Here is a 25,198-nt window from a genome sequence, read left to right on the forward strand (position 1 = left end):
GTGCAAGGGACATTTGGGTAATTTAACTTGACATTGTGGTATACTAACTAATAAGAAAATTATTATTAATTAAGCAAAAATTGGCTACATATATATGCAAAGTGAGGGACACAAATAACCTAAAATTAAACGACAATTTGAACCTCGCATGCAACAAAAACAAATTTAAAGCAATACTAACTTGTTTTGTTTACGTTAATTTGGGTCAAAATTGGTAGAGATCTATATGGCCTTTTGGGTTTCATACAAATGCAATCTACATGCATAGATAGCTTCTTTTTTTTTAGATAATAGATAATCACTATCATATAAGTTTGTCCTTTAGACATCCTAGCACACAGAAGTTTTATGCCTACTGACAGAGTAAATTGGGTCAAAGTTCACTACATGACCATAAAAGTATCACTCTCGATGGGAATCACATTGTATGGACTCGGTAGTCTCGCTAGAATCAAACTCGGGACATTCCAAGTCTATATACTTTGACCTTAGAGAGATTCACCACTAGACTATAACCGTGGTTCATAGATAGATGCTACATGCATAGCACCATAATATAATGGGTCAAAATTGGTAGAGATCTATATGGCCTTTTGGGTTTCATACAAATGCAATCTATATGCATATATAGCTTCTTTTTTTTAGATAACAGATAATCACTACCATATAAGTTTGTCCTTTAGATATCCTAGCACACCGAAGTTTTATGCCTACTGACAGAGTAAATTGGGCCAAAGTTCACTGCGTGGCCACAAAAGTATTGCTCTCGATGATAATCAAACTGTATGAACTCGGTAGTCTCTTTAGAATCAAACTCGGGACATTTCAAGTCTATATAGTTTGACCTTAGAGAGATTCACCACTAGGCTATAATCGTGGTTCATAGATAGCTGCTGCATGCATAACACCATAATATAGTGCAAATTATGGAAATATATAATTCACTATTACGTAATTGAAGAGCTCTCTATAGAGGCCATTTATTTGACTTTTCTGATGCTTTTTTTATATCCAAATACTATATATATAGATGCATACATATTAAAATATGCAATACTTTATGGAAACATATATACATACATCGATGAGATTTAAACCAAAAAAGAAAGAAAAGAAAAGAAAATGGAAATATATATACATACATCAATGAGATTTAAACCAAAAAAAAGAAAGAAAGAAAAGAAAATCACTAATCCGCTAGAAGGAGGGCTTGAACCTCCGACCTTGTGGTTAACAACCACACGCTCTAACCAACTGAGCTATTTCAGCTGGTTGATATAAAATTGAAACTCTTTTTTTAAAAACGCATGTTCTTTACATATGATTACATGCAAAAGGGTTTGCGGTAATTAAGGGTGTAGGGTTTAGGGTTTTACTCTTATAAATCAACCAAAGACAATGGAGATTACATACAACACTATTATTAAGCTATCAAAGAAAAAGCCACCAATTATGTTTCTTAAAGCTTTGAATTTATGCATTGGATTCAAGTGAATGATCATTAGCATGTGTTGTGACAACAGTATGCTTACACAATCCAACTTTTCTTTCTTTTTTCAAATTGTTAATTAGGGTGATTAGTCATATAATCATTACTTTGAAAGAGGACTTTGTATGAGAGATCTATTAAAAGACAAATGATGATTGCTTGTTCTTTGATTTATTAAACCCATCACCCTGAAATCAAGGTTCAATTTTTACCTAATCCTTTTTATAATACGATTGACTACTATAATAGACTCATAGTCTTTGTCGGATTAATGTTGGAAATTAAAGTAATTAATGAGAAACATAGTACAATTCACTTTCTTGTCACATGTTACACTCTTTTTTAGTCTAGGGTTAGGGTTATAAACGAACCGAATCGAGTCAGGGCTTTCTTTAAATCTAGTTAACTCATTTCACTAATGGCTCTAAACTTGAGTCCTAAACCTTAGTCGTCTAACAATTGCATGAACGAGGTTATTAACATGATATGAGTTTATATAGAATTATTTTTTTCTGATAACCGAGCATTTCATTTCAGGAACTACCCCAAATGGCCCCATTCATTTACATCTATATGTCATGATTTGAATGTTTTTCAACTACATTTTGATGTAACAAATTTATTATTGTGCCAAGATTTGCCCTTTCAAAAACAAAAAATGAATCCCTATATATATTGTAATTTAGTTACCCATAAATTATTCTCTTAATTTCTCATTTTTAACTCTTTATAATTGTATATATTGCTATAATAATGTATATATGTCTCCCTCTTAAAGGAAGTATGTAACACGATCTATCTTTATAATTACTTTACCTCTACAATTCTATATATATCCGGAATCTTGTTGTCTATGTTAGAAAGTAATATGGCCCCTCTCCCCCTTACTTTTTATTATCTCAATTGTCAAAGTCTACGCCGCCGTGATAGTCGCCGGTTAATGTGAAACTAGGCCGGACCATCTTCTTCTTCCTTTATATATATGTTACTTTTATAGCTTACTTTAATATATAAGCAATCCCATGCATGCCAAGGTGTGACAAGACTTTGATTCCTAGCAAATTAGCATGTTCATTTGGGTAACATCAATTAAGCTTTTTGATTGTTTTCCTTAATGGGTTTGTAGGGGTAGTCTTAAAAGGTGTGGTGGATTAATGGTCAAAAAAGATGGTAGTTAAGCTTGTGTGTGCCATGAGTTTATGTCTAGTGTTCTTACTATGGCCCCCCCCCCCCTCCCCCATTTAGTTTTCAAATTGAGCAAGTCAATGACCTCAAAAAACACGTATAATAATTTCCTAGTTAAGAAAAGTAATGAAAAGTTATTAGGTTTGTTCATCCAAGACAAGGACCAAGTCCAAAACCTTACCTAATAACTTGTCTTGAGAGTAATGAAAAGGTATTAGGTTTGTGCTTAAACATGTCTTCTAACTATATACAAACAAGAATGATGAGAGAAGATGATTTCACAAAAGTTTGATCAAGTATTGCATAGATACATTGCACATCATTAGTTAGATGGTTATGGACCTTAATGGTTTTTTTCTTACATGAAACCCGTAGTAATTACCTTTTTGGGTAATCGAGAATTCTCAGCCTAGCATGCCAAGCGGACAGTTGGATCAGCTCTAAATTTGGACCGCTAACCCAACTCGCATTGGCTATAGGTAAGACCGAGTCAAAACCCGTGTGGGAAAGGAGAGTTAACTCCACAAAGCCTCTCATGTGTCTTTGGGTCATGTAAGGAATAATGCCGAAATTGATGAGCGTTTGTAGTTGAACCTGTAGTAATTACCTTTCAGGTGTGTAATGAATAAAATCATGAGTTTGCACAATAACACGTAAACTACGCATGTCAAACAAATTCATAGAAATTTCATGTATGGACTTAGAGTAGCAATCGACCCACAACTCTAGAGAGAGAACATTTGTTTATGCTTTCCCCTATCTAATTAAGCAAAGGCAAAATTGATTATTTATTATGTTTGGCAGAAGATGAAAAGAAAATTATGCCTTAAAACTTCTTCTAGGGTGACCTTTTGATCAATATCTGGTTTCAACAATTTTGGATACCTTGAGAAGGAACATCTTCCCAATAATCATTGAGACAAACTAATGGCTTGGTTGTGGATTTATCAGGCAAAAATTAAACATTTTGTGGGGTTTTGTGATGACAAAGTGGTATTATATATATAGCCTCTACTCTCTTTATACATCTGGGTTTTCTTCTAAGAATGTGTTTCAAGAGCAGAACCAACAATGGAGATCCGAAGGCTTCGGTAGTGGGACCTATACGAAGCAACCATAATATATACAGTTATACACATACATCAATACAATAGCCCAATAAGCTGAATAGTATTGGGAATTGTAGATTTGCATGAAATTTAGGGCATGTAAGCATCACTTCAAAAGACAGCTTGCTTAGATCAAGATACTGACCAGAAAATCTCCTTACATATGCTTTATCTCTATAATGCCAAGATATTCACATGGCCATTAACCAAGTGATGAAGACTTTTCGCCTTTCAGAGAAGTTGGTTTAGACTCTAGATATATTCACAACACTCACAAGCCCAAACACATTAAGCTATTATCCGCTTTGAAACAAGGCCCACACGAATTTGTTTCTCTTGACCCAATGTGCTCGCGTAGGCCCGGAAAACTGGTCTTAATGAGTTCGGCTGTGGGTTCTGCTGCTCCTCCCTCATTCTCCTCAATGTGGGATGTTATCATTCCACTCCCCTTGAGGAGTCTACACATCCTCGGACAGTAGTCAGGTAGCCTTCGTTCATAGCCTTGCCATTCTCAAACAAGTGGGCTTCTTGCCCTTTTTTTTTAGTACACGCCCATTATAGATATTGGCCCACTGTCTGCTCACCACTAGCCCAACTAATAGTTCACAACCTTCGCTAGAGTTCCATAAACGAAAGCACCAATGATGAAGATCTTTTGCGTTCAGAGAGAAGTTGGGTTGGACTCTAGATAGATTCAGAGTCCCCATAAGCCCAAACTCATTAAGATACTGTCTGCACTGATTTGTTCCTTCAGACCCAATGTCATCGTTTATGCCTGTAAAACCGGTCTTGATGGGTTAGATTGTGGGTTCTCCTTATCTATTGTCGCTCCTCCCTCATTCTCCGTGATGTGGGACCTTATCACCCAGCTTCAACTCTAAAAACTAGCTGTTACGTGAAACTAACATCTTGTTCACAAGCTCTCTCAAGCCATTAACGAGTCGTTGACTGAGATGGTGAATTTGATTGCGGTAACTCGTAACACAAACAGGAGGTCGTGAGTTCAAGTTCCATGAGTTTTTCCATTACCACAATTTGCAAGATGGGTCCTCACTGGAGTTCCGGGGTCTTTCATGTGGCTCTGAATTTACCATTTAGTTATTGGTGGACAGCTAGGTGCACGTTAATAGTCTGTGGACTATGATCCACATTACAAAACCTCGAACAGGGTCGGAAGTGGATATCTATTGACATGAACCCATGTCAATATAAAGGACTAACAAACTCAAAAAAGAAAAAAACTTACTCAATCCATGCCCAATATAAGATCAAGTCATGCCCTGTAATGCAAGAATGCAATGCAAAGGAGAGGCCTGAAAAGGACAATACTTTCTTTTGCAATTCCATCTCCAATTACAGAGGCGTTCATGTGGAGTAGAAAGCTGCAACATGAATTCTCAGTTCTCGCATTATACTCATTCATCATCACCATAAGTGTCATGAAAGCTACATATGATGTTATTCAATGATTTGCAAATTGAAGGAGTTGCATTCAAAATAATTCAGACAACTGAGCATTACTGCATTAGTATTCTGTGCTTTACAAGGAAATGATGAAACTTTAGAGCGCCAAACAGGTACAAAATAATTGCTAATCCTCTGCCAAATCTAAACTAGGGGGCTACAACTACATAGTACATACTTTACAGGATTTGAGTTTTGAAACTAATATCAATTCTCAGCAGGGTCCTTTCCTGTTTTTGAAAAATCGGAAAAATGTACTATCAGTAAATATTATCGAGGACTGCATTAAAAGATGAGGAGAAGTGGGGTAAAAACCCCCAAACGAAAAAAGAGCAGAAACAGAGCCTGGACAATGGAAGTACCTGATGAAAGAATCACCGCTGAGTTGCAAAATATTGAGATGGCCGCTCATGTCCTAAAAATGTACATGGCCTCTTAACTGGAAACAGATTTGAAATTCCCTTTGAATTCATCATAAAACCATCTGCAAGACACGATCATCAAATATAGAAAAGCCAATCATTTTCATCATAAATACATGAACGGGAAAAGATTCAAAGATTAAAGTTACTTTAAGACAATGACCATTTCCCACAAGTGAAGCCATATAAAGAGTCCTACACAAATCAAATGTTTACTGAGGCTAAGAAACTTAGTACAACACTAAATGATCTACCTACTGTTCATATGATAACCAAATGGCAGGCAAGCACATTGTCATCGGTAAAATGAATTAGAACAGAATACATCAAAATTCCTTAGCATTGAATATTGATAATAAGTGCAGCAAGAAAAAAGAACCCACAAGTACGAAGTCCATTAACTCAGCCAGGCAAAGTGGTTAGTAAAGCCACATAAAAATCTCCTTAAAGAGAAAGAAACATAAAGGCGATTCAAAATTTCCTATTGCGTCTCAACTTCCAAGAAATTAGGCGTATCAAATTTAATCAATGTAGAGACATACTTGCACAGAAAAACTGGCAGAGATCCACTATTTGCCTCAATTCCCAACTGATTCCATCTTTCACTCTCTTCCTTAAACTTGGCAGGCAGAAGAACTTCACACGGGCCTTGAATCAAACCAGCCATCACACTGCTATCATGATTAGAAGCATAGACCTAAGGCAAAGAAACACATAGGTCCAATTAAAAAAGAATTTTTAATAGATTCTTTTGCTTAAAAAAAAGAGAACAAAAACAGACCATCAAAGTGTTTTTTATTGACATGATTAGAATCTAAGAATTATAAGAAAGCAACTCAAAGACAGTTAACCTCATTGCTTTCAGGGGGACAGGGACGGCCAACAGACTCGGGCAAGTCATTAGGAAGATAGCACCTGTTTACAGTAACCCACTTTGAACCAGTTTTAGAATCTTCCCACATGGCCTGCACCAAATAAAGAAGCCTCTCAACAATATTAAATCTAACAAGGAAATGATATCTCTGAGATAATACAAAACAGTGATTCTTGTTAGCAACTAAAGAAACAGATTTTATGACTTATCAGCACGTGTACTAACTCAAAGTACTGGGCCTGTATCAAACACCATATTGAATCTAACAGTTCATTCAAGTTCTGTGACACAGAAAAACGTACAATGGTTGATCCTTTACTTACCTGAAGCTTAGAAGGTATCAATTTTTCATGGCTAGAACGGAAAAGTGCATGATCTTGCACTTCATATTTCACTCTATCAATGCAACAGGACTGGTAATAGGTTTTCCCATCCAAAACTTGAAGTATGCTACCAATCCATTCCACGTTGTGTAAGCCATCAGAAGACAGCACAGAAGGCTTTCCAGGCATTGTACCAGGTTCAGAACTTCTAACAAGAGTTTCGTGAGCAATGTCTTGCCCCCCTTGCATGGTATGAAAGCTTGTAGTACATTCACCATGCCCTCTTATGTCATTCAAATTTTCAACCGCAGGTTTGTTGTCTGGATTGGTCTTCAAAAGACCATTGCTCGGCACACCTGTTTGGCCAACAACTTGTGGGTTGTGTGAAGGTCGATGGTTGTCAGAGTTGCTATTAACTATATCAGATGTAATAGGAGAAGGTAGAACTTTTTTTGTTTCAGATGCCAAACTCTCTTCAAGTGCTGATGATTCAGATCTTTCACTTGATGCTCCCACAAGAGAAGCAGGAATAGTCTCCAAAGATTTCATTGAATTATTTAGGCAAGTTTCAGAAAGTGTTCTGTGCTCAACATCTATTACAGTTGAAGAGATATTAGTCACTGGCATTTCCCTTGGAACTTGAACTTTTGAATCAGGCACTGAGTCGACACCATTGCTGCCCGCTGCACCAGATCCAGGACTTTGCACAACAGAGCTTCCTGTCACCATCATCCTCTGCTGACTAAACTTTGGGTCTAAGGCTTCCACTTTCTTTTCTGAAGAAGTTTGACTTTCTGAATCATTAGACGGCACTTTCAGTGTGCTTACGCTTCTCATGACGCGGCCATACTTAGGAGGCAATGGCTTGCCGTTGCTTAACATCAGGCACTTCGTGCAATGCCACTCAGCTCTGGGGATTCCTTTCTGATTATTAGCTTCAAGGCATGTTAAGTGAAATCCCCTCTCGCAAGCATCACAGAGAAGTACACTATCAACATCATTAATGGTTTGTTTGCACATTTGGCAAGTCAAAGCCTTATTCATGTATTCCCTTGAAGGAGGAGTCCACGTGGGATGCTCAGGAAGCTGCGGTTGCAATAAATTCTGAATGATTTTAGCAATTTCACCATGATTATTGCCAAAAGAAAGAGGTTGAACAATGTTCATGCCTTGCATTGGATGCATGCTCTGAAAATTTCCTGCAGTTTGAGTGGCAAATGATCTAAAGGCATGATTACTTGCAGCCTGATGAGCGATCCTTGCCATACTTGAATCAGCAGTTCCCTCAACCTTAACAGCATTATGATTCAAATCCTTGTTTTCTGCTCCAAAGTTATTAGGTGGAGCGGAAGACGTTTGTATAGACCAAGTTGGAGCATTCACCAGTGGTTGATTGGCAGTTGAATTTGCTGCAATATCAAAAAAAGGATCTTGAATACTTCTCATCACAGAGAAAGAGTTGTAGTATTACTTAATAGTCAGGTGAGAAGATGAAAACTATATAGATAATATTCAGATAGAGACCAGTATAATATCAGTTCTGATTCAAGACCCAAATGTATCATTGGTGTCATCCAATGAGCTAAAAGCTCCACAAACGTACAAATGACCACCTTTGCAGGTACATTATAAGGACTACAATCCTCCAAGCAGCTAGCCTTAGCCTTCTGGGGATGACACTTTCAATTTTCCATTTTTCCTGTCTTTTATGATGGCGAAAGCCTAACATAAGAGGATCTAAATCTAAGGCAAGGAAAGACCTCCTAAGAGCTTTCCAAACTACATCCAGTTATTTTTCTCTTTTCTATTTTCTAGGGAGTGAGAGAGATGTTACCTTGCATTTGAGATGCATAAGCAGGCCCCTTTGATCCTCCATCCATCTGTGGTCTTTCAACTTTAGGCACCAAATGGCTACTTGGCTGCCCAATGGAAACCACAGATGCTCTCATTTCACCTGTGTGCAATTGATACGGTTGAGATGTAGAAATATTTGCAGAAACACGACCAAGCGGTGAAGCTGGGAAGCCTCCAGAAGATACTGGTGCAGGACTTGATTTATCTGATGCAAACATGCGAACCGTGGATGGTGTCCCACGGTTTTCAGCAAGTGCACCAAAGCTTGCTTGTGGTGGATGAGGCGCATATGATGCAGAAGGTGCAGCGAATTTCTTGGATTCTTCCATCTGTAGAGGCATTACTGTGTTATATATCGCCAAACAAACTCAAAAAATTTATAAAGTAAATCATTAATTAAGATGTTAAACAAACAATATTTCAATACTCTCCATCCAAACTATGACAAGAAATTGACTGCCCTGCAGAAACTACCTTCGTGTGAACCATTCCTGCTTTGTCCACATGGATTCAGGTAGTATAAGTAAAACCATTGTAAAGCTCAATCCCATCTTTTGCAGATGATCAATTGACTAGCTTAAACAGTTAACAGAACGGCATAGTGAACCCCAACATTACATAATGCCCTACTTCCAAAAGTGAGATCATGATCTCTACTCTTTGTTTTTGGATAAGTACTTAACCACCATTTTACTAAGATGATATATCTGGGATCCAAAATCTATGTATCTGTTCCACACATGTCCAATCTAAATTTGAAATCTTTCCATTATAGGGTCCCAGTTTAACAACAAAATCAAAACTTGAAACTTTGCAGCAACCAAACAGTTCTTAAATCAAAATTTCTCTCAAGTTAAACTCTACAAAAGCTTATTCATACAGAAAACAAAAGCCCTTCAAGATTCATACTTCTACTTTCTCCTCCATAACTTCAAGCATTAAATAGATATACTATCCAAAACGACATTCTAACACGTCTTCACCATAATTGAACTTCTAAAAACACAAGAGAATCCTTACCTTCTTTTTTGAAAGCAAAAATTTCTCAGCAATCGATAGCTTGGTGCCACGAAACCCTAGCCTCTGATCTTTAAGCTTCGCATTAAGCCCCAAATCCTCAATAACAGCTCCAATTGCATCCATAGCCACAATATCCCTCGGCGCCACCTCCTCACACATCTGCACCAGCTTCTCCCTAGCCTCCGCCATCAACTCAACCTCCACATCCGTCGGTTTCCTCCCACCTCTCATTGTCCCCATCGCCGACAACACCATCACAATCTCCGCAACCCTCCGCATATCATCTCCACCCTCAAATCTATTCCTCTTCCCCGAATTCCCATCCTCTCCAATCTCAACCCCCCTCTTCCGCCCCGTAATTTGCTCCACACCATCCGAATCGTTGTTCGTGGGGGCCGAAGCTTCAACTTCAACTTCAACCTCACCCTCAACCGGTGGTAAATCCATCACAAGAAGCGCATATAGACGGCGTCGTTTAGGATACACACAATGGTGAGAGTCAACAGAGAGCGCGAGAGGAACCCTAGAGAGAGAGAGGGAGGAGATGGAAGGTAGAAGGAGAAGGTGTTTTGGAGAATTTAAAAAAATTAAAACGTTAAAGAGGTTATTTTGGCGCGTAAATTGTGCGAGATTGAAAGAATTGGTTGGAGTAAGTGATTGATGGGGCGCGGTCTGTGAGATTGTGAGAGTCAGAGAAGACGAGGTGCGGGTTTCGGTGATTGAGCAGAGCGATTTTTTAGAGAGACGGGTCGGAAAGATGCGTTTATTACGGTTTTTATTGTTTAGGATTTGGGTTTAGCAAACTCCCAAGTCCCAACCGGTTCAAATGAACCGGTCCAACCCCCTTAACCAACAGAATTTTTTTTATCGGGAATGCTCCAATCCAATGGTCATTTCGTGAAACCTCTAGGTTAATTTTAAACTCGAGATGGGCACCCCATGCACACAACATACCACTAATTTAAGCTCACTCAAAACATAGTAATTATTGTTCAAAACGGACATTTTGTAGTGAATGAATACTTTCGTAGTCTCATGATCACGTTCATGTCCACCTTTTCATTTAAAAAATAATAATCATAATTAATTACTATAACACTTCCAACTTTCGACATATTTGAGAACCACGAGTATTTCATAAAATATTCATGTGTGTGATATTTTATGGAGGTCTTGAGTTTGAGTCTTCTCCATCCCTCTCCCTTGTAATCAAAAATTTTCGTATATCCGTGTAATTTATTTCATAAAAGATCTTTAAGTACAATAGTGAATACAAAAAAAAAGGTGGGGCGAAAAGTGAAATAAAGATGAAATATACATAAAAAAATGTGAAAAACAAGAAAACGAATGGCACCATTGCAAATACTTCCAGAGCCGCTAGTGAATCACAGAGGTATAGTAAACCAGTAAAGGGCGACGAGTTGAAGATTCCGTGGAGCGAGCGAGCGAGAGAGAGAGATCTCTCTTCGAGCAGGAATCAGAGAATGAGTGATATATCTGACCTCGACAGGCAAATAGAGCAGCTGAAGAAGTGCGAGCCATTGAAGGAATCGGAAGTAAAGACTCTTTGCCTTAAAGCCATTGAAATCCTCGTTGAAGAGGGCAACGTCCAAAGGGTCGACGCCCCTGTCACCGTACGTACGTGTACGCCTATGTGTATGTGGGTTTATTGATTTGGTATGTTAGGTTTTGATTTGATAGGGTTTAAGGGTTTGATTGTTATGTTGATTTTGAGGAGTGGGTGAAAGTTTCTTCTTTTTTTTTTTTGTGAAAATGTTACCTAAATTTCTTTTCTGAACGACAGTTATATGAGGAGCTCCTGGTATTAGCTGGAGAAAGTAGGTGAAAGTTTCTGAATTCTTGATGTCACTGAAAGCAAAATTCAATTTTTATGAATTTAGGGTTTGGACCTAAGCAAGATGACTGGATTTCAATTTAAAAATTTGTTCTTTTTTTCTTGGAACCAAGGGGATTAGAAGCATAGATAGAATTTAGGAATAAAAGTGGGAAAGAAACTACTAGCAAAAACAGTACTCAAAATGAAGAAAACGGAAAAAAAAATGAATTTGGGAGAGATCTTTAAGTTAATATGATTAGTAGGAGATAAGATTGTTCTGCAGCCAACTTGTGTCATTTGGGTTTAGTTGAGTTCAATTGAGTTTTTTTGGGTTCTCGTTCATGATTTAGATCTGTAGGGACTTGATGCGGCATCTAATATGAGAATGTGACATTGTAGACTGCTTAAATGCCAGCTGCAGTTTCAACCTTGTGGCCCCTGACAAAATGAGGTTCAACTTGGCAGTTCGGCTTAAAAAGCTGATGGGTCTAGGTGGTTCGAATATTGGGCAATGAAGTTTTTGCTTTTGGTTGGTTATTCATGTTTTTGTGTGACTTGTGTCGATTAAAAGTTAAAACTTTTAAATGATGTTCACAGCCCATAGCACTCCTCTGATAGTAATGGACCATGGATTTAGTTTGAGAGGCAAGTTCATCTTGCATAAATTTTGAAAAAACAAACCTTCGTATAGAAATAATGCTCCAATTCTGCTAATTTTTGGAATGATGATGAGTCAGTTGTGATTTTCTTCTTATAGATCTTTTTTTTTTATTCAGTAATCTACATATCTTTTATATTTTTGAGGAATTAAGATGTGCATCCCTCACGGATTGCTCTTACTTGTAAATCCACAATGGGTTTTGTATGCTTCATTCCTTTTCCTTCGGCAGACCCTATTTTTTCCTTTTCTAAAAGTGTGAATGGCCTAAGTTTGGTACAAAATTTGCTTGTCCACTTCATGCAACACAATGATTGCACTTCTGAATGAAACATAACTGTGGGCAAGGAAAGTTGGACTAAAACAGGACTCTCTTAAAAGCATCTTTTGGTACTTGTTAATCAGCTTTGAGTATTGATCTTGATTGTTCATTATGTTTGTCTAAAGCGTAGTTGGATGTTATTTAATGTAGATATGTGGTGACATCCATGGGCAGTTTTATGACATGAAAGAACTTTTCAAAGTAGGTGGAGATTGCCCAAAGACTAATTACTTATTTCTCGGAGATTTTGTTGATAGAGGATTCTACTCTGTTGAGACATTTCTTCTTCTGCTAGCCCTAAAGGTAATTTATTGTTTGTTATTGTCGTGAAGTGGGGCCCTCTATTAATATGGTATTTTTACTTTTTTATTTGCCTTAATCAGAGGTAAGTATGTGCATTATTAAATTTTGTCTATTCATATGTTTGATGTATTAATAATAAGCATGTATTAATAAGCACCACTCCTATCAAATATCACCCTTGCTAAAAGAGTTTTCATCCTGGATATATTCATCTCTGGTATAATCTAAGGTTCTTTGTAGGTTTCCTTTGGTTAATTAGATTGTTCAACCCTTTCATTAATGTGAACTTTTTAATGGTAATGTTGGCATTTTGTATATTCACTATGCCAGTTTCATTTAGGGGTGCCATTGATTAAAATTAATGCAGTTGGTGTATGCTTCTTAGCCATGGCAAAATAAGAAAGATAGCATCATAAAGTTACATGAACTTAACTTATGTTACTAATCTGTAATTAACTAATTATAGCATTTACTTATCATTTTTAGCTGTTTTGGTGCATATTGTTTTACAATTTATGAAGTTTACTCTCAGGTGAGGTATCCAGATCGAATCACACTTATTAGGGGGAACCATGAGAGCCGCCAGATCACACAGGTTTATAATCTCTTTAGTTGGTATCCATGCTACGGACTTATCTATTCAAAATACTTACTGTTTCTCCTTTATTGACAGGTTTATGGATTTTATGATGAGTGTCTTCGTAAATATGGTTCTGCGAATGTATGGAGATATTGCACAGACATATTTGATTACTTGAGGTGATTCATTTTACATTTTGTCCTCGAACTTGTTATTGGTGATGTTTAGGTTCTGGGTGACAACTGAGTAGGATATGTAGGAACAGTTTGGATATGCCTAAATACGTAATTAAGCATCCGAACATCCTTAATATTTTGTGTTGTCTAACAGGTTTCATTCAATTGATTGACTTTCATCTAATGGAATTTGGTAGTTGGTACCTCTGTTGTTATCTTCCGGCTCTGCCATTTGTAATCATGTCATCCATATTTGTGAATTGCCTATTATCATCCCCAATGTGAGACAGCGTTCATCGTTCTTGAGTTGGATAAGTCAGATTCTTGGTGTTAGCCTCATACAGGCCTTTAGTTCACCAGATATCTTCTTCTCACCTAGCCACTATTCTTTAAGCAATCGAACAGTATTACCTTTGTTGGCAGCTGCTTCTGGTGACATTTCAAGCCATTGAGATACAAGTCAGCAACCTCACATCATAATTTTCAACTGTTTCTCTTCATTTTCATGTGGCCACGACCTTATGATCATCCTTTCTATAGCGCACTTCTCAATTTCTGTTCTTTCAATTTAATAGTTTGGTGTGGTGGGAAGAATATACTTAATTTCTGTTTACGTTACCATGTTCTAGTGTCACAAGTCCAAGAATTTAACCCATCGGTATTCCCAAGTAGCAGGGGAAACCTCTGTTTCTCAGAAAACTAAGCATAATCATATTTTTCTCTTATTTGATAACTGGACTTTAGGTATATTGCTGTGGTAGTGTGGTCATTATCAGTGGTGTCTCATTGTACTTGATTCCTGCTCAACTTTAGTTTTGGTATCTTCTATTATAACTTCAAACTGATGCCAATTTACTACAGTCTTTCAGCTCTCATTGAAAACAAAATTTTTAGTGTCCATGGTGGTCTCTCACCTGCCATATCGACATTGGATCAGGTCAAATAATCTATCTTGAGATACTTGTGTTCTTTCTTTCGAGATTTTTGTTGCGCTGTACTAACACAACCATTTTCCAGATACGAACAATTGATCGGAAGCAAGAAGTACCTCATGATGGTGCCATGTGCGACTTAATGTGGTCAGATCCTGAAGATATTGTAGATGGTTGGGGTTTGAGTCCTCGTGGTGCTGGATTTTTATTTGGTGGAAGTGTTGTTACTTCTTTCAACCACGCTAACAACATTGACTACATCTGCCGTGCCCACCAATTAGTAATGGAGGGATATAAATGGATGTTCAACAACCAAATAGTTACAGTATGGTCGGCTCCAAACTACTGTTACAGGTATATTGGAGCTTAAAATCTTGTCTCTTTCATTTTTTCAGAACTTAACAGTTCCGTTCTTGTATATGATACAGATGTGGCAATGTAGCTGCAATCCTCGAACTAGACGAGAATCTTAATAAGCAGTTTCGTGTGTTCGATGCAGCTCCACAGGTTCGTGTACATTTTTAAGGTTAAGTTGAAGTACTATGCGATACATTCTCTCTTATAGGTCAAATTTTATAAACTCCATAATAATCTTATATTGGCAGTTGCATATGATCCGTATTTACTGTTTATACAAACAGATGTAAATTATGTAATAGCTTGATCACATCGTGTTAGGACCACGTGTGGGCATGCAATGTTTCATGAATCTCTATTACAAGACACAATGCTCTGATATTTTGATTACATGAATCCCTGCCTTGTTTTGTTTGCTGAAAATAAAATGAAATGCAGGAATCAAGAGGAGCCCGTGCCAAGAAGCCAGCACCAGATTACTTCTTATGAGATGGATTACTTGAACGTTTGCTCCGTTTGTCTTCGACACACCTAAATTGATGAACAAGCTTTGAATCACACAGTGCCACCGAGAATCGATGATTTTTTCCCCCAGCAACAATCAAGTGGTTAAATGACCCAACGAGATATGTCATTTCATCTGGTTCCTGATTTAGCACAACACTACATTTTGTATTCCTTACCATTCTTAAAAGGTTTTTAAGGTACTAGTTGGGTCTTGGGTGCATTACCATTTATGCTATGCACAAGCGATTCGTAGAATAGTTTACTATTTATTTTGGAGAGCAGGAAAAAAAAATATAGTACTCAAAAAAAGAGGGCATCATACATTGATTGAAAGTTAGCTTGAATTAGAAGTACATAAACTATAGAGATAATTCTAACTTCTTAATTCTGGTGTGAACCAGCTTAGAGGAGCAGTCCAGGATGGTGAAGACTGATAAGCCAACTCCACGTATCGATTCTTGATGTGATAGACACCAGTCATATATCCAGTTTCATCACCCGAGGCATCGAAGAAATAGATTCTATTTGCTGTACATTCATCCATGTCCGTAGCAGGCATTGATACAGAGCAATTCGGACTCAAATATATAGCATTCTCGCCGACATTGTCCACCTCAACCCAGTCTCTGTTCTGCAACTTATATACCTCAAACAGAGGATTACTTAGCTCACACGAGTAGCCGTATGTGCAACCCATCCCTGATAGTTTAATATCATCCCAGTAGTTATATTTCAAAATAAGCAACAAATCTGCAGAGGAATCCACCAGGTATGTATCCACAGACAAGCATCGTTCCGGCTTTTGTATCGATTTCTGTGTAATTGAAACGAGACGGCCCAAATCGATGCATCGAAGCAGGTTGAGAACATCAGAAGTACCATATTCTATCAAGTATAATTGATCCTTATAGAATATGGCACTAGAATACCTATTTTGAGCAGGTCTCAATCTTGTCCAGGTTCTGTCACCAGGTCTACAAAAGGCCAACTTAGACTCTTCTGCATGTCTAGCTAGAATTACACAGTTAGGATCCGAAGGGCTTGTAGATACAGTAACCTTCAACTCCTCCAGTCCCTCGAATCTATTCCACATCGGTGGTAGCCTAATCGAAGCTCTCGAAAGAGGGTTCAGAAGGCGGATTTGGTATGGGAAATCATGAGTAATCGTTAGTAACCACTCGTGGGAACAACTTCGAACCCACCTTCGATGCAATTGGGGTAGTTGAATTGCAAGGAATTCTTCTCTCACAATGTTGAATAGGTAACAATGTGAGGCATGAGTGAGGAGAATCAATGGAGGCATCATGGGTTTGAGTTTGAGGTAGAATGGTTTGACAATGGACTGCCATGTATTGGACACTATTGCCAAAGACAATATTGTGTCATAATCAGACACTGATATGTAGTAATCATCAGACCAATAATCAGTTGATATCAACTGTTTTTCAATAACTGTGTAAAGAAGTTCGTATGGAAGATTTTCCATGGCAAAGAGGAAAGAATGAACGTAGGAAGGTTATGTTTTGAAAGCAAAAAGGAAGGAAGAAAGGAACGTAGGAAGGGTATGTGTGTCTCAACGTTGAAGAGTGTGTATATGCATCCATGTATATGTATGTATATATATAGATAGATATATATACATAAAGGTTTACAAAAACTACAGGAATTGGGATTTACCAGAGCAACGAGGATTTCCTTGAACTAGTCACATTCGGACCAACAATCAAAAAAACAAACATTAATAAAAATAAAAAATAATTTTAGTATTCAAAATGGTATTTTTCTTTTATTGAACAACTAGTACAACATTATCTATGAAGAAACAAAAATTCTGGGATGTGATGATACCGCTTGAGAATGTAATCCAATGTTCCTATGCTTCATCTCCTATGCTCTCTCTTACTTGGTTATGTACTCGATCTCTGCGTGCTCTCTCAACCATTCGAGCACTTTTGCTCCCTCCAGAATCTCCTGAACCTGGACAGTTCACAACAAGAATGAAATCTGAAGTTCATAGTATGCAGTTTATGGAACACTAAAGCAATTTAGAACAAGTAACAATAATAGACATTAGGATTTAGGCGGTTCAAGCCATTGCATAGGCCAACCAGTAATAAACCAACCTGCTCTTTCACACGCTCCTCGTCATATTTTACTTTGCTACGCTTGAACTCTTCGACAGAATTCTCAATCTCTTTGACAAGCTCCTCTGTTGAGAACTGAGGGCGCAGTGTTTTAGATAAGTTAGTTGGATTTAGAATCTAAATTGTAGATGAAAGTAAAGATGCTTGATCAATCGTGGCCAAGCTCATTTTGATGAGCGAGAAAACGAGGAAGAGAAGAATATCCCAAGTAAGGATGCATACATACCTGCAAATTTTCACGTTCAAAGATGTCTGCGACAGCCAGATTTTGTTTTATCAAATTTATTATATTCTCCTTCTTGTGCTCCAAATATTCATCCACTGCCTTAGCACTTGATAGGTAAGCTAACTGCTTTTCATTCAGTTTCATAGTTGCCTACACCAAAATAAAGTAACACAGAGAACTGGTAAGCGTACACATACATGAAAAGAGAGGTGTTAGGTAATCGGAGTTGAGTAGTAAAAGATGCTAGACTTTGCGATTCAAGGTCTCCCAAAAATAGCCATTCTATTAGCACTTAGCACTAACCTGCATTTGGAGAAGCTGGGTTCCATACAGCTGCCTACCTTGTTCTTCAAACAAGGATTGAGGGATATCAACTTCCACCATCTAATACAAACAATGTAAAAACCGATTCAGCTTTCACCGAGCAGACGAAAGGTAAAAATAGGCACATTCTTGGTAAAAATAGCAAATGTTCTCATCCGATCATCATTGGTACCAATATATATTTGAGTTACGTGACAAATTATGTAAGGAAATAAGTCTTGCAGCCTAAATGTATGGAATTGCACACAAGGTAATGTCCCTAGCTTATGAGGACCGCCAGCAAATAAAACTCAATGAAACAAAGAGATGAACCTCACAGGCATGAGCACAAGCTCAAGCAATGAAAGAGAGAAGCCATGCCAAGCTGATGGTTGAAAGATGAAGAAGTGTCAACCAACAATCTTAAGGTAAAAACAATATAAAGAGAACAAAAAACAACCTGGCGAAGCTGGTCCAGAATTGCATTATCAGTCGCTTGTTCTTTCGCTGTTTGCTCTACTTCTTGGTATCTTTGCAATAACGATTCCTTAACCTGTCATTAAAAAAAAAGTAAGAAAAAACCTTCCATGAAGATTTAATCACATACCAATTTTGACGGCAATGGCTTATAAGAATTCACTTCATGATTACCTGCCGGATAGTTGTGCTTCCAGGAATAAGTTTTTCAGCAAATGAGTCATCAAGCTCAGGCAGATCTCTATAAAATAATTCTTTGCATTCAACCTAAACAAGATTGTCAATAGAAAAGCAAGGTAAGGAAAATTTACAATCCACATACACAAACACACCCCATGTTACATCAGTTATAGAGAATCCATTAACTGTTAGTTTTGAACTTTTCATTTCTGCCCTTTCGATTGAAAGTTGATGCTAGAATATGCAAAATAAAATAAGTTTTGTAATCCAATGGGACTCTCATGCTTTCCTTACCGTATTTTTGGCAAAAATTCATTGTCTACTGGTTTTGAAGGATTGAATAATATTTTTGTTCATGGATCTCTAAACAAATATCAAAACAAAAATTGAATTATTTTCAAAGTTGGACAGAAATGTGAGGTCCTCTCATATGTGAGAAAGAGGAGGAAGAACTACAATGTACAAGTCATAGTTTGTACTAGGTCCATTGGAGTCATACAGAAATGAACTCACGGTGAATTGAGCTTGAACACCACGTAGATTCTCTTGTTTCCATGATTCAGGGAATACAAGAGGAAAGGACTTTTTTTCACCTCGTCGAATTCCAAAAATTGAATCAAGGAAACCAGGAAGCACTTTATCCCCCTCCTCTGTATCAAAGTGAAAACCTGCAAAGTGTGTAATAAAGCAGAATGGTGAGGAAGCTGTGAAAAGGGAAGCAAACAGACCATGCATAGATCTAGAAGAGGAAAAAACATGATATAGACAAAAAAATGTTGCAAATATCATTCAATTGGATTTAAGACCTTTGAGACAAACATAACCAGGCAATTAGCTTTGAGCCCTTTTCTAGGCTCAATTAGATTTCTTTACATGAACAAAAATAGCATGGTGGTGATCCATGAACAAAAGTATTATTTAGTGAAAATCATGGTTTGTTTTATTATCATGTGGAACAGCCGTTTTCCATGTAGATCACATGATATGATGTCCAAGTGTCATTCTCTATTTTAAAAACGTGATATATCATTTTATTTTATCTTTTTTGATAAGTCATGGTATGACCGTATGACCCTCACAGAATGCACTCACACACACAATCTAGGCTACGAATTGTAAAGTGGGAGGGAAAATTACAGATAAAGAAATAAAAGTGTTAGGAGAGAGGGAGAGAGATTTTGAACATTTGAGACTTAGAATGCACAAAATAATACCAACTATGCTTTGAAACACACTACAAACCTTTACTCTCTGCAGCAGGAATATTTTGAACATTTGATTCATCCTGATCAATTGTCGTTGCTGATATATCAAGGACCGCAACATCACCAATCTAGGGAAGATCAAAGAGATGTGAAGCGCATCAAGTTTGAAGATTTGCACAATTGTGCCTTGGTGTAAATGGCATGCTAAGTATAGGTATTCACTAAAATGGAACACTGAGAAAACATATCTCACACTTACGAAACAAGAAATACATGGAAAGTGTAACAGAGTTTGCATGTATTAAAACACATGCATGTCAGGAAACAAATAAAAGCATCGACCTTACCGAATTCCGGCACTATGGAAGCCTAACATGAGTTTTCTTTTGTAGCCCAACCTTGTTTTCATTTTCCATTTCTTATAGAACAGTATGCTAACTGAAGTCTATGAACCTAAAACTGATCAGTAATTGAACTTATCTATTCAAAAAAAAGTAATTGAACTTCAATTTTTCGATGATAGAGTTTTTAATTTATTGTCAGCAAAGCATTGGCATCCATACGTCCAGATCATAACTCACGAGATTCTTTCCAACCAAGGGTGGTTAACCAGAAGTAATATTTCCTAGAAGTCAACTAATTAACCTCAACCAAAAGTAAGTTATATACAAAAAAAAGGTGTTAAAATTAGATTTTAAAATTATCTTAAACATATGTAATTAACTACCTGTAATCCTCTGTCAATTATGATTCTCAGTGAACCAAGGGACTTGTGACGACGTCTTAGTTCTTGGTCAACAGCTCTTTGTGCTTCTATGTCACAGTCTATTTCAACTATAACTTTCAGATTTTTGTATGCATCCTCAGGGATCCATTTCACTTTAGGTGCCAGATCAACGATAGCATCATATCTGGAACAGAAGACGTAATATGAAGCACACAGTATATAACTGCAACTACAAAATATATAGCCGTTTACAGAAGCATATGCTTTCATCTGCAAATACATGAAAAACATGAAAAAACATGAATAAAGAAGAATGCTAGATTATTAATGCAGTGTAAAGCATTGATAAGTTAAATCCATCTATTACATACCTGATAGATTTTAGGGTAGAATAAGTCTTCTCCATATCGGAAAATTTGGTTGTAATGCGGACTGTGTCCCTCAACGCCTTTCCACTTACCTATAAAACAAACAAAAACACAAACTTAAACACTTGGTTTGTCTAAAGAAATGATAAGAGGGCCAAATCTAAAAAGTAACAACATAACAGACCTAGCATAGTCTATCGAACACAAAGTTATTACCGAAGAGAAAATCACCTTTGACGAGCCTTTTTTATATGCCTACCGGTATATTTTCCCAAAGAAGATCATGCATCGTAGCAGAAGTTTCAAAATGAATACTAACTCTCAGGCCTCAAATTCATAACTTTCAAAATACAATTCACTCAGTTTACCCCTTCTACCTATCCTGAACATCACTTCACAGAATTAACTCTACATCCACTGCAAGAAGATCATCTTCTGATGGATTAGAGACCATCTTCTATGCAGTTCATTTTAATGTTTTTTTAAAAAAACCAGCTTTCTTTTCTGTCCTGCAGCCTGCTGTATTTGAACAAGAAACAAAAACTTGGAAACACCGTGCCATGCTGAACATCTAAAGCAGTAAATATAATTGTCAAGGATAATAAAAAAGCACCTCAGAGCAAATTGTAGCTAACCTATGAAAAGCATATAAAATCGAAATCCAAAAATAAAGGACAACACTTGCTCCAAGAATCGCAGCATACCGAAGACAGGGCATGTGGAAGGGTCCTCTTCAAAATAGATTCAATTGTAGCCTGTTCGACCATTTTCTTCCCGACAAAGCCTACAAGAACACTCTCGGGAACTTGTTTTCCAGGGCGAAATCCAGGGACCTGTGTTCATACACCAATTCAAAATGTGAACTAACCTTATCTTTTCATGAGCTAACAACCATGAATATTCAAGTGGACAAAACTACAAGACTCCTATGAAAGGATTTGTCATTTCCTTGTTTCATTGTTTACTAGCTGAATGCACATTTCCATGTGAGATAATGATATCAAAAAGAGCTCCATTGGCAGTTAGATTTGGCCCAATAACCACCATTGAGCATAACTAGTTCTCAACATATAGCACCAAAAATGCGAAATAACTAAAAAAAATTGTTATCCAGAAAATCTGAGTGCTGGTGTCGCATACCTTTGCTTTCTTCATGAGTTCTCTTATAACCTCTTTATAACAATCCTCGCATACATTTGGCGGAATTTCTACACTCAACCTAACCTGAAAATTTATCGAAACAGAAATCTTAACTACACCCATTCCATCAAAAAACCATTCACATATCCAGAGTTCATCCATATAAACTTAAGTCAGAAGGGTCCAAGCAGTCCTCAAAAAAGGACATAAAGATCAAAATTTTACTTTCATTGTGGAGTTCTAGATGGTTATCCAGCATGTCTTTACAAATGACCCATTATAATAAACTAACGCATTAAATAAAATGCAAACAAAAAACCCCAATGAAAATAAAAACGTAAGAAATGTAAAGAATTTGCAACACAAAAGTGGACATTTCAAGGAAATTAAAAAATCTCACTCTCAAATTGGGCTCTTGGGTTTCAGTAATCCGAATGTCGGAAAGAAGCTGGTCCTTCTCTGCACCAAAAACAGCTGAAGGAGACGCCAAAGCCTTGAAACGGCTCGAACATCGATGAAATTGAGGAAGTTGCTGTAGGTGAACTTGGCGGGAGAAGGACAATAGCTTGTGGGGATTGGATGATCCTTGTGGGTTCTTGAATTGAAGAAATGGGTTTAGAAGGGAAAGAGAAATCGAATTCACGTTGATTAGTTTTGTGGGGCTGATTCTGATACCAAGCTCCATTGTTGGTCTGTGCAGGAAGGTATCAGCAGTTGAAGATAGAGGGCTCCGAGTGAACACACACAACATTTATTCGTTTTGATTTTTTTCGGTATTGAAACGGTGCGTATTAAGTTTTACTAAACTGTGCATAATAAACCCATGATGAAGCCACCCGGCCCACAAGACTACGGGCCGGGGCTTCAGCCACAAAAACCCTTTAGAGATTGAAGGCCCAAAAGTAATCTCATTTTCATTTTTTTATGAACCTTGAATTCATTAATTTATTATTATATATACTATTTCAACTTTATATGAACCTTGAACTCAATAATTTATTGTTAGTATAACAAATTCACCAAACTTTCTTTGAGCAGAACAATATGTTCATTTTTTGAAACGGGGAGGCGGGATTTTAATCCTAGTCATCAAGGTGATACACATCATTCTTACGTACTCCAACTAATGATTCGGGTGTGAGCTGAACAATATATATATGTTTCTTTTAAAATATTTTGCTAGAATTACAGGCAATACTAATTATTTAAATACATGGTGAATCACTCACTCTTGATGGAAATTATCACTCTCTATTATATTTTCACTACAAATCATGGTATCTATATGTTGGTGTATTTTAAATAAAATATATTTGTTAATGTAATTAATTAATTTATTCATTGGCATAATTAATTTTGTTAAATATAATCTTTTAAGTGGAAACTTAAAGTCTCGCATTGAATACGAGATGAAATAAATACTACTTAACAATAAGGAACACTTTAATGAGTAGTTGTGAAAGGTTTGGATATGGATCTAGCCCGTTACGTTGTAACTGTTCAATCTCATTAAGTCGAGCTCATCTATATAAACCTCTCTAATCCTAGTCACAACATATACTTCACTAAACAAGTAGCTCAAATATTTTTCCACATCCATGTTTATTTGCTCCGAGTACTCCTCCCAACTTGGCTGCTAGAGCCTCTCACCGATGTAGGGTTAAAGATGCATGCTTTATATATTTAAACCTCTCCCTATTATAATATCATCATATATTTTTTAATATATGAGAACTGTCACCTAATGGGCGAATCATCAGCCTAGTCCTAATGGGCACTCACGGGCGTTAGTGGGCGTGTGGGTAGAACGAGAACATGGGTCCTAAGAGGGAGTATGTAGCACCCGACTTGAATGAGCAGACCCACAAGCCTCTAAAATGTCAAGTTTGATGGTGTTGAGTGCGCTACAGAGTGCCAATAAGATTAGGTATCTTATCTCACATCGTTAAGAGGAAGATGTGAAGTGCATAATATAATAGGTCAAACATCCAAATTAGTAACAAACGCTTTACCTGGGTCGAACTAATATGGGCCGGTTCAAACCTTAACCCCCGACTGGACAAGTGGTCCGAAAAATACATTAAAGGGTGAGCGTTTCGGTTCGGACCTATCAGCCCTCACCTTCACTCCACGGAGTAATTGAGACTCCCTAAAATTTACTTTCGGATTCGCAACAATCTTTTTGGATTGGGTCATAAAGTCGGGTTGCCACGCACAAAAGAACAAGCTCCACAAAATTCCAACACACGCATCTACTAAGATATTCAAATAGCTAACTTAATCATCTAAACGAACAATTCTTTTCCAAGTAGACGCTTAACTAGTGTACATTATTCAATAATTATTTGTTCTCCTTAATTCAATTGATTTGTGTATTAAAACGCAATAATAAATTATTGAGGACGTACATATGGAATATATTCCTTCCGATAGATGATGCATGCCAGATATGATATCTACAGGTTGGACATATTAAATCAAAAGATTTATATTATTAGTAAAACAAAGATTCTCCAAACTTACAAATGAGTCATTGGTTGAGTGGCAATAACTTTGCATGTCCCTGACTGATGTCATGGGTTCTAGTCTAACCTCCTCCGAATATTTATAAGGACGTGTGTGGGCTTAGTCTGCTCCTGCGTGGGCTTGATAGTTTGCCCCTACGTGGGCTTGATTTGTGCCTCCTGTGTGGGGCCTATTGACCCCCTCCTGCGTGGGGCCTATTGACACCAGTACTTTCATAGGCTTGATCTGGTGGTGTGTCGTGTATTGTTTCTCCAAACTTTGAGCAGAACAATATGCTTCTGTTAAAATGTTTTGCTGGAATTGCAGGCACAACTAATTATTTAAATACATGGTGACTAGTCACATGGGCACTGGTGGAGAAACAAGCAAAGGCAGATCCCGTTTACTACAAATACTGTATATATACATACATATATATATATATATATATATATATATGTATGTATGTATGTGTTATTCTTGATCAGTGCTGTTGTGTTCATATAACTTC

General features: G+C 37.2%; 4 protein-coding genes and 1 non-coding gene across 9 annotated transcripts; 1 reads left to right on the top strand and 4 right to left on the bottom strand.

The window, feature by feature from the left end:
- Positions 1-1,195: 1,195 nt before the first annotated feature.
- On the bottom strand, positions 1,196-1,269 carry TRNAN-GUU. The gene has a single exon. It is a non-coding gene; the product is annotated as a tRNA-Asn (tRNA).
- Positions 1,270-5,239: 3,970 nt separating this feature from the next.
- Positions 5,240-10,480, bottom strand: LOC119985098. Its single transcript, XM_038829270.1, has 7 exons — positions 9,741-10,480; positions 8,701-9,049; positions 6,867-8,275; positions 6,521-6,634; positions 6,212-6,366; positions 5,610-5,731; positions 5,240-5,477 (listed from the first exon to the last, which is right to left on the bottom strand). Exons 1-6 carry the CDS (start codon positions 10,185-10,187, stop codon positions 5,683-5,685), a joined length of 2,523 nt encoding a protein of 840 aa, XP_038685198.1. The 5' UTR covers positions 10,188-10,480; the 3' UTR covers positions 5,240-5,477; positions 5,610-5,682.
- Positions 10,481-11,094: 614 nt separating this feature from the next.
- Positions 11,095-16,263, top strand: LOC119985838 (serine/threonine-protein phosphatase PP-X isozyme 2). Of its 5 annotated transcripts, XR_005465168.1 has the most exons (9): positions 11,097-11,374; positions 12,708-12,860; positions 13,393-13,455; positions 13,534-13,619; positions 14,478-14,553; positions 14,634-14,902; positions 14,977-15,055; positions 15,344-15,609; positions 15,814-16,263. XR_005465168.1 is itself a non-coding variant. In XM_038830266.1 (8 exons), the coding sequence occupies exons 1-8, from the start codon at positions 11,225-11,227 to the stop codon at positions 15,392-15,394; spliced, it is 927 nt and encodes a 308-aa protein (XP_038686194.1). In that variant the 5' UTR covers positions 11,097-11,224; the 3' UTR covers positions 15,395-15,638. The 5 variants fall into 5 exon arrangements, 4 of the variants coding, with proteins under 4 accessions (XP_038686197.1, XP_038686194.1, XP_038686196.1 ...); XM_038830266.1 differs by lacking the exon at positions 15,814-16,263 and having other exon boundaries at positions 15,344-15,638; XM_038830268.1 differs by lacking the exon at positions 15,814-16,263 and having other exon boundaries at positions 11,245-11,378; positions 15,344-15,638.
- Positions 15,786-16,898, bottom strand: LOC119986136 (putative F-box protein At5g55150). The gene has a single exon (XM_038830685.1). It carries the CDS (start codon positions 16,896-16,898, stop codon positions 15,786-15,788), a length of 1,113 nt encoding a protein of 370 aa, XP_038686613.1.
- A 161-nt stretch (positions 16,899-17,059) lies between these two features.
- On the bottom strand, positions 17,060-22,936 carry LOC119985837 (trigger factor-like protein TIG, Chloroplastic). Its single transcript, XM_038830265.1, has 13 exons — positions 22,583-22,936; positions 22,183-22,266; positions 21,747-21,875; positions 21,046-21,134; positions 20,675-20,858; positions 19,985-20,075; positions 19,256-19,410; positions 18,737-18,829; positions 18,546-18,638; positions 18,086-18,166; positions 17,783-17,932; positions 17,536-17,631; positions 17,060-17,389 (listed from the first exon to the last, which is right to left on the bottom strand). Exons 1-13 carry the CDS (start codon positions 22,931-22,933, stop codon positions 17,312-17,314), a joined length of 1,674 nt encoding a protein of 557 aa, XP_038686193.1. The 5' UTR covers positions 22,934-22,936; the 3' UTR covers positions 17,060-17,311.
- Positions 22,937-25,198: the final 2,262 nt, after the last annotated feature.

Source organism: Tripterygium wilfordii, chromosome 19, assembly GCF_013401445.1.
Source record: "Tripterygium wilfordii isolate XIE 37 chromosome 19, ASM1340144v1, whole genome shotgun sequence".
Lineage (NCBI taxonomy): Eukaryota > Viridiplantae > Streptophyta > Magnoliopsida > Celastrales > Celastraceae > Tripterygium > Tripterygium wilfordii.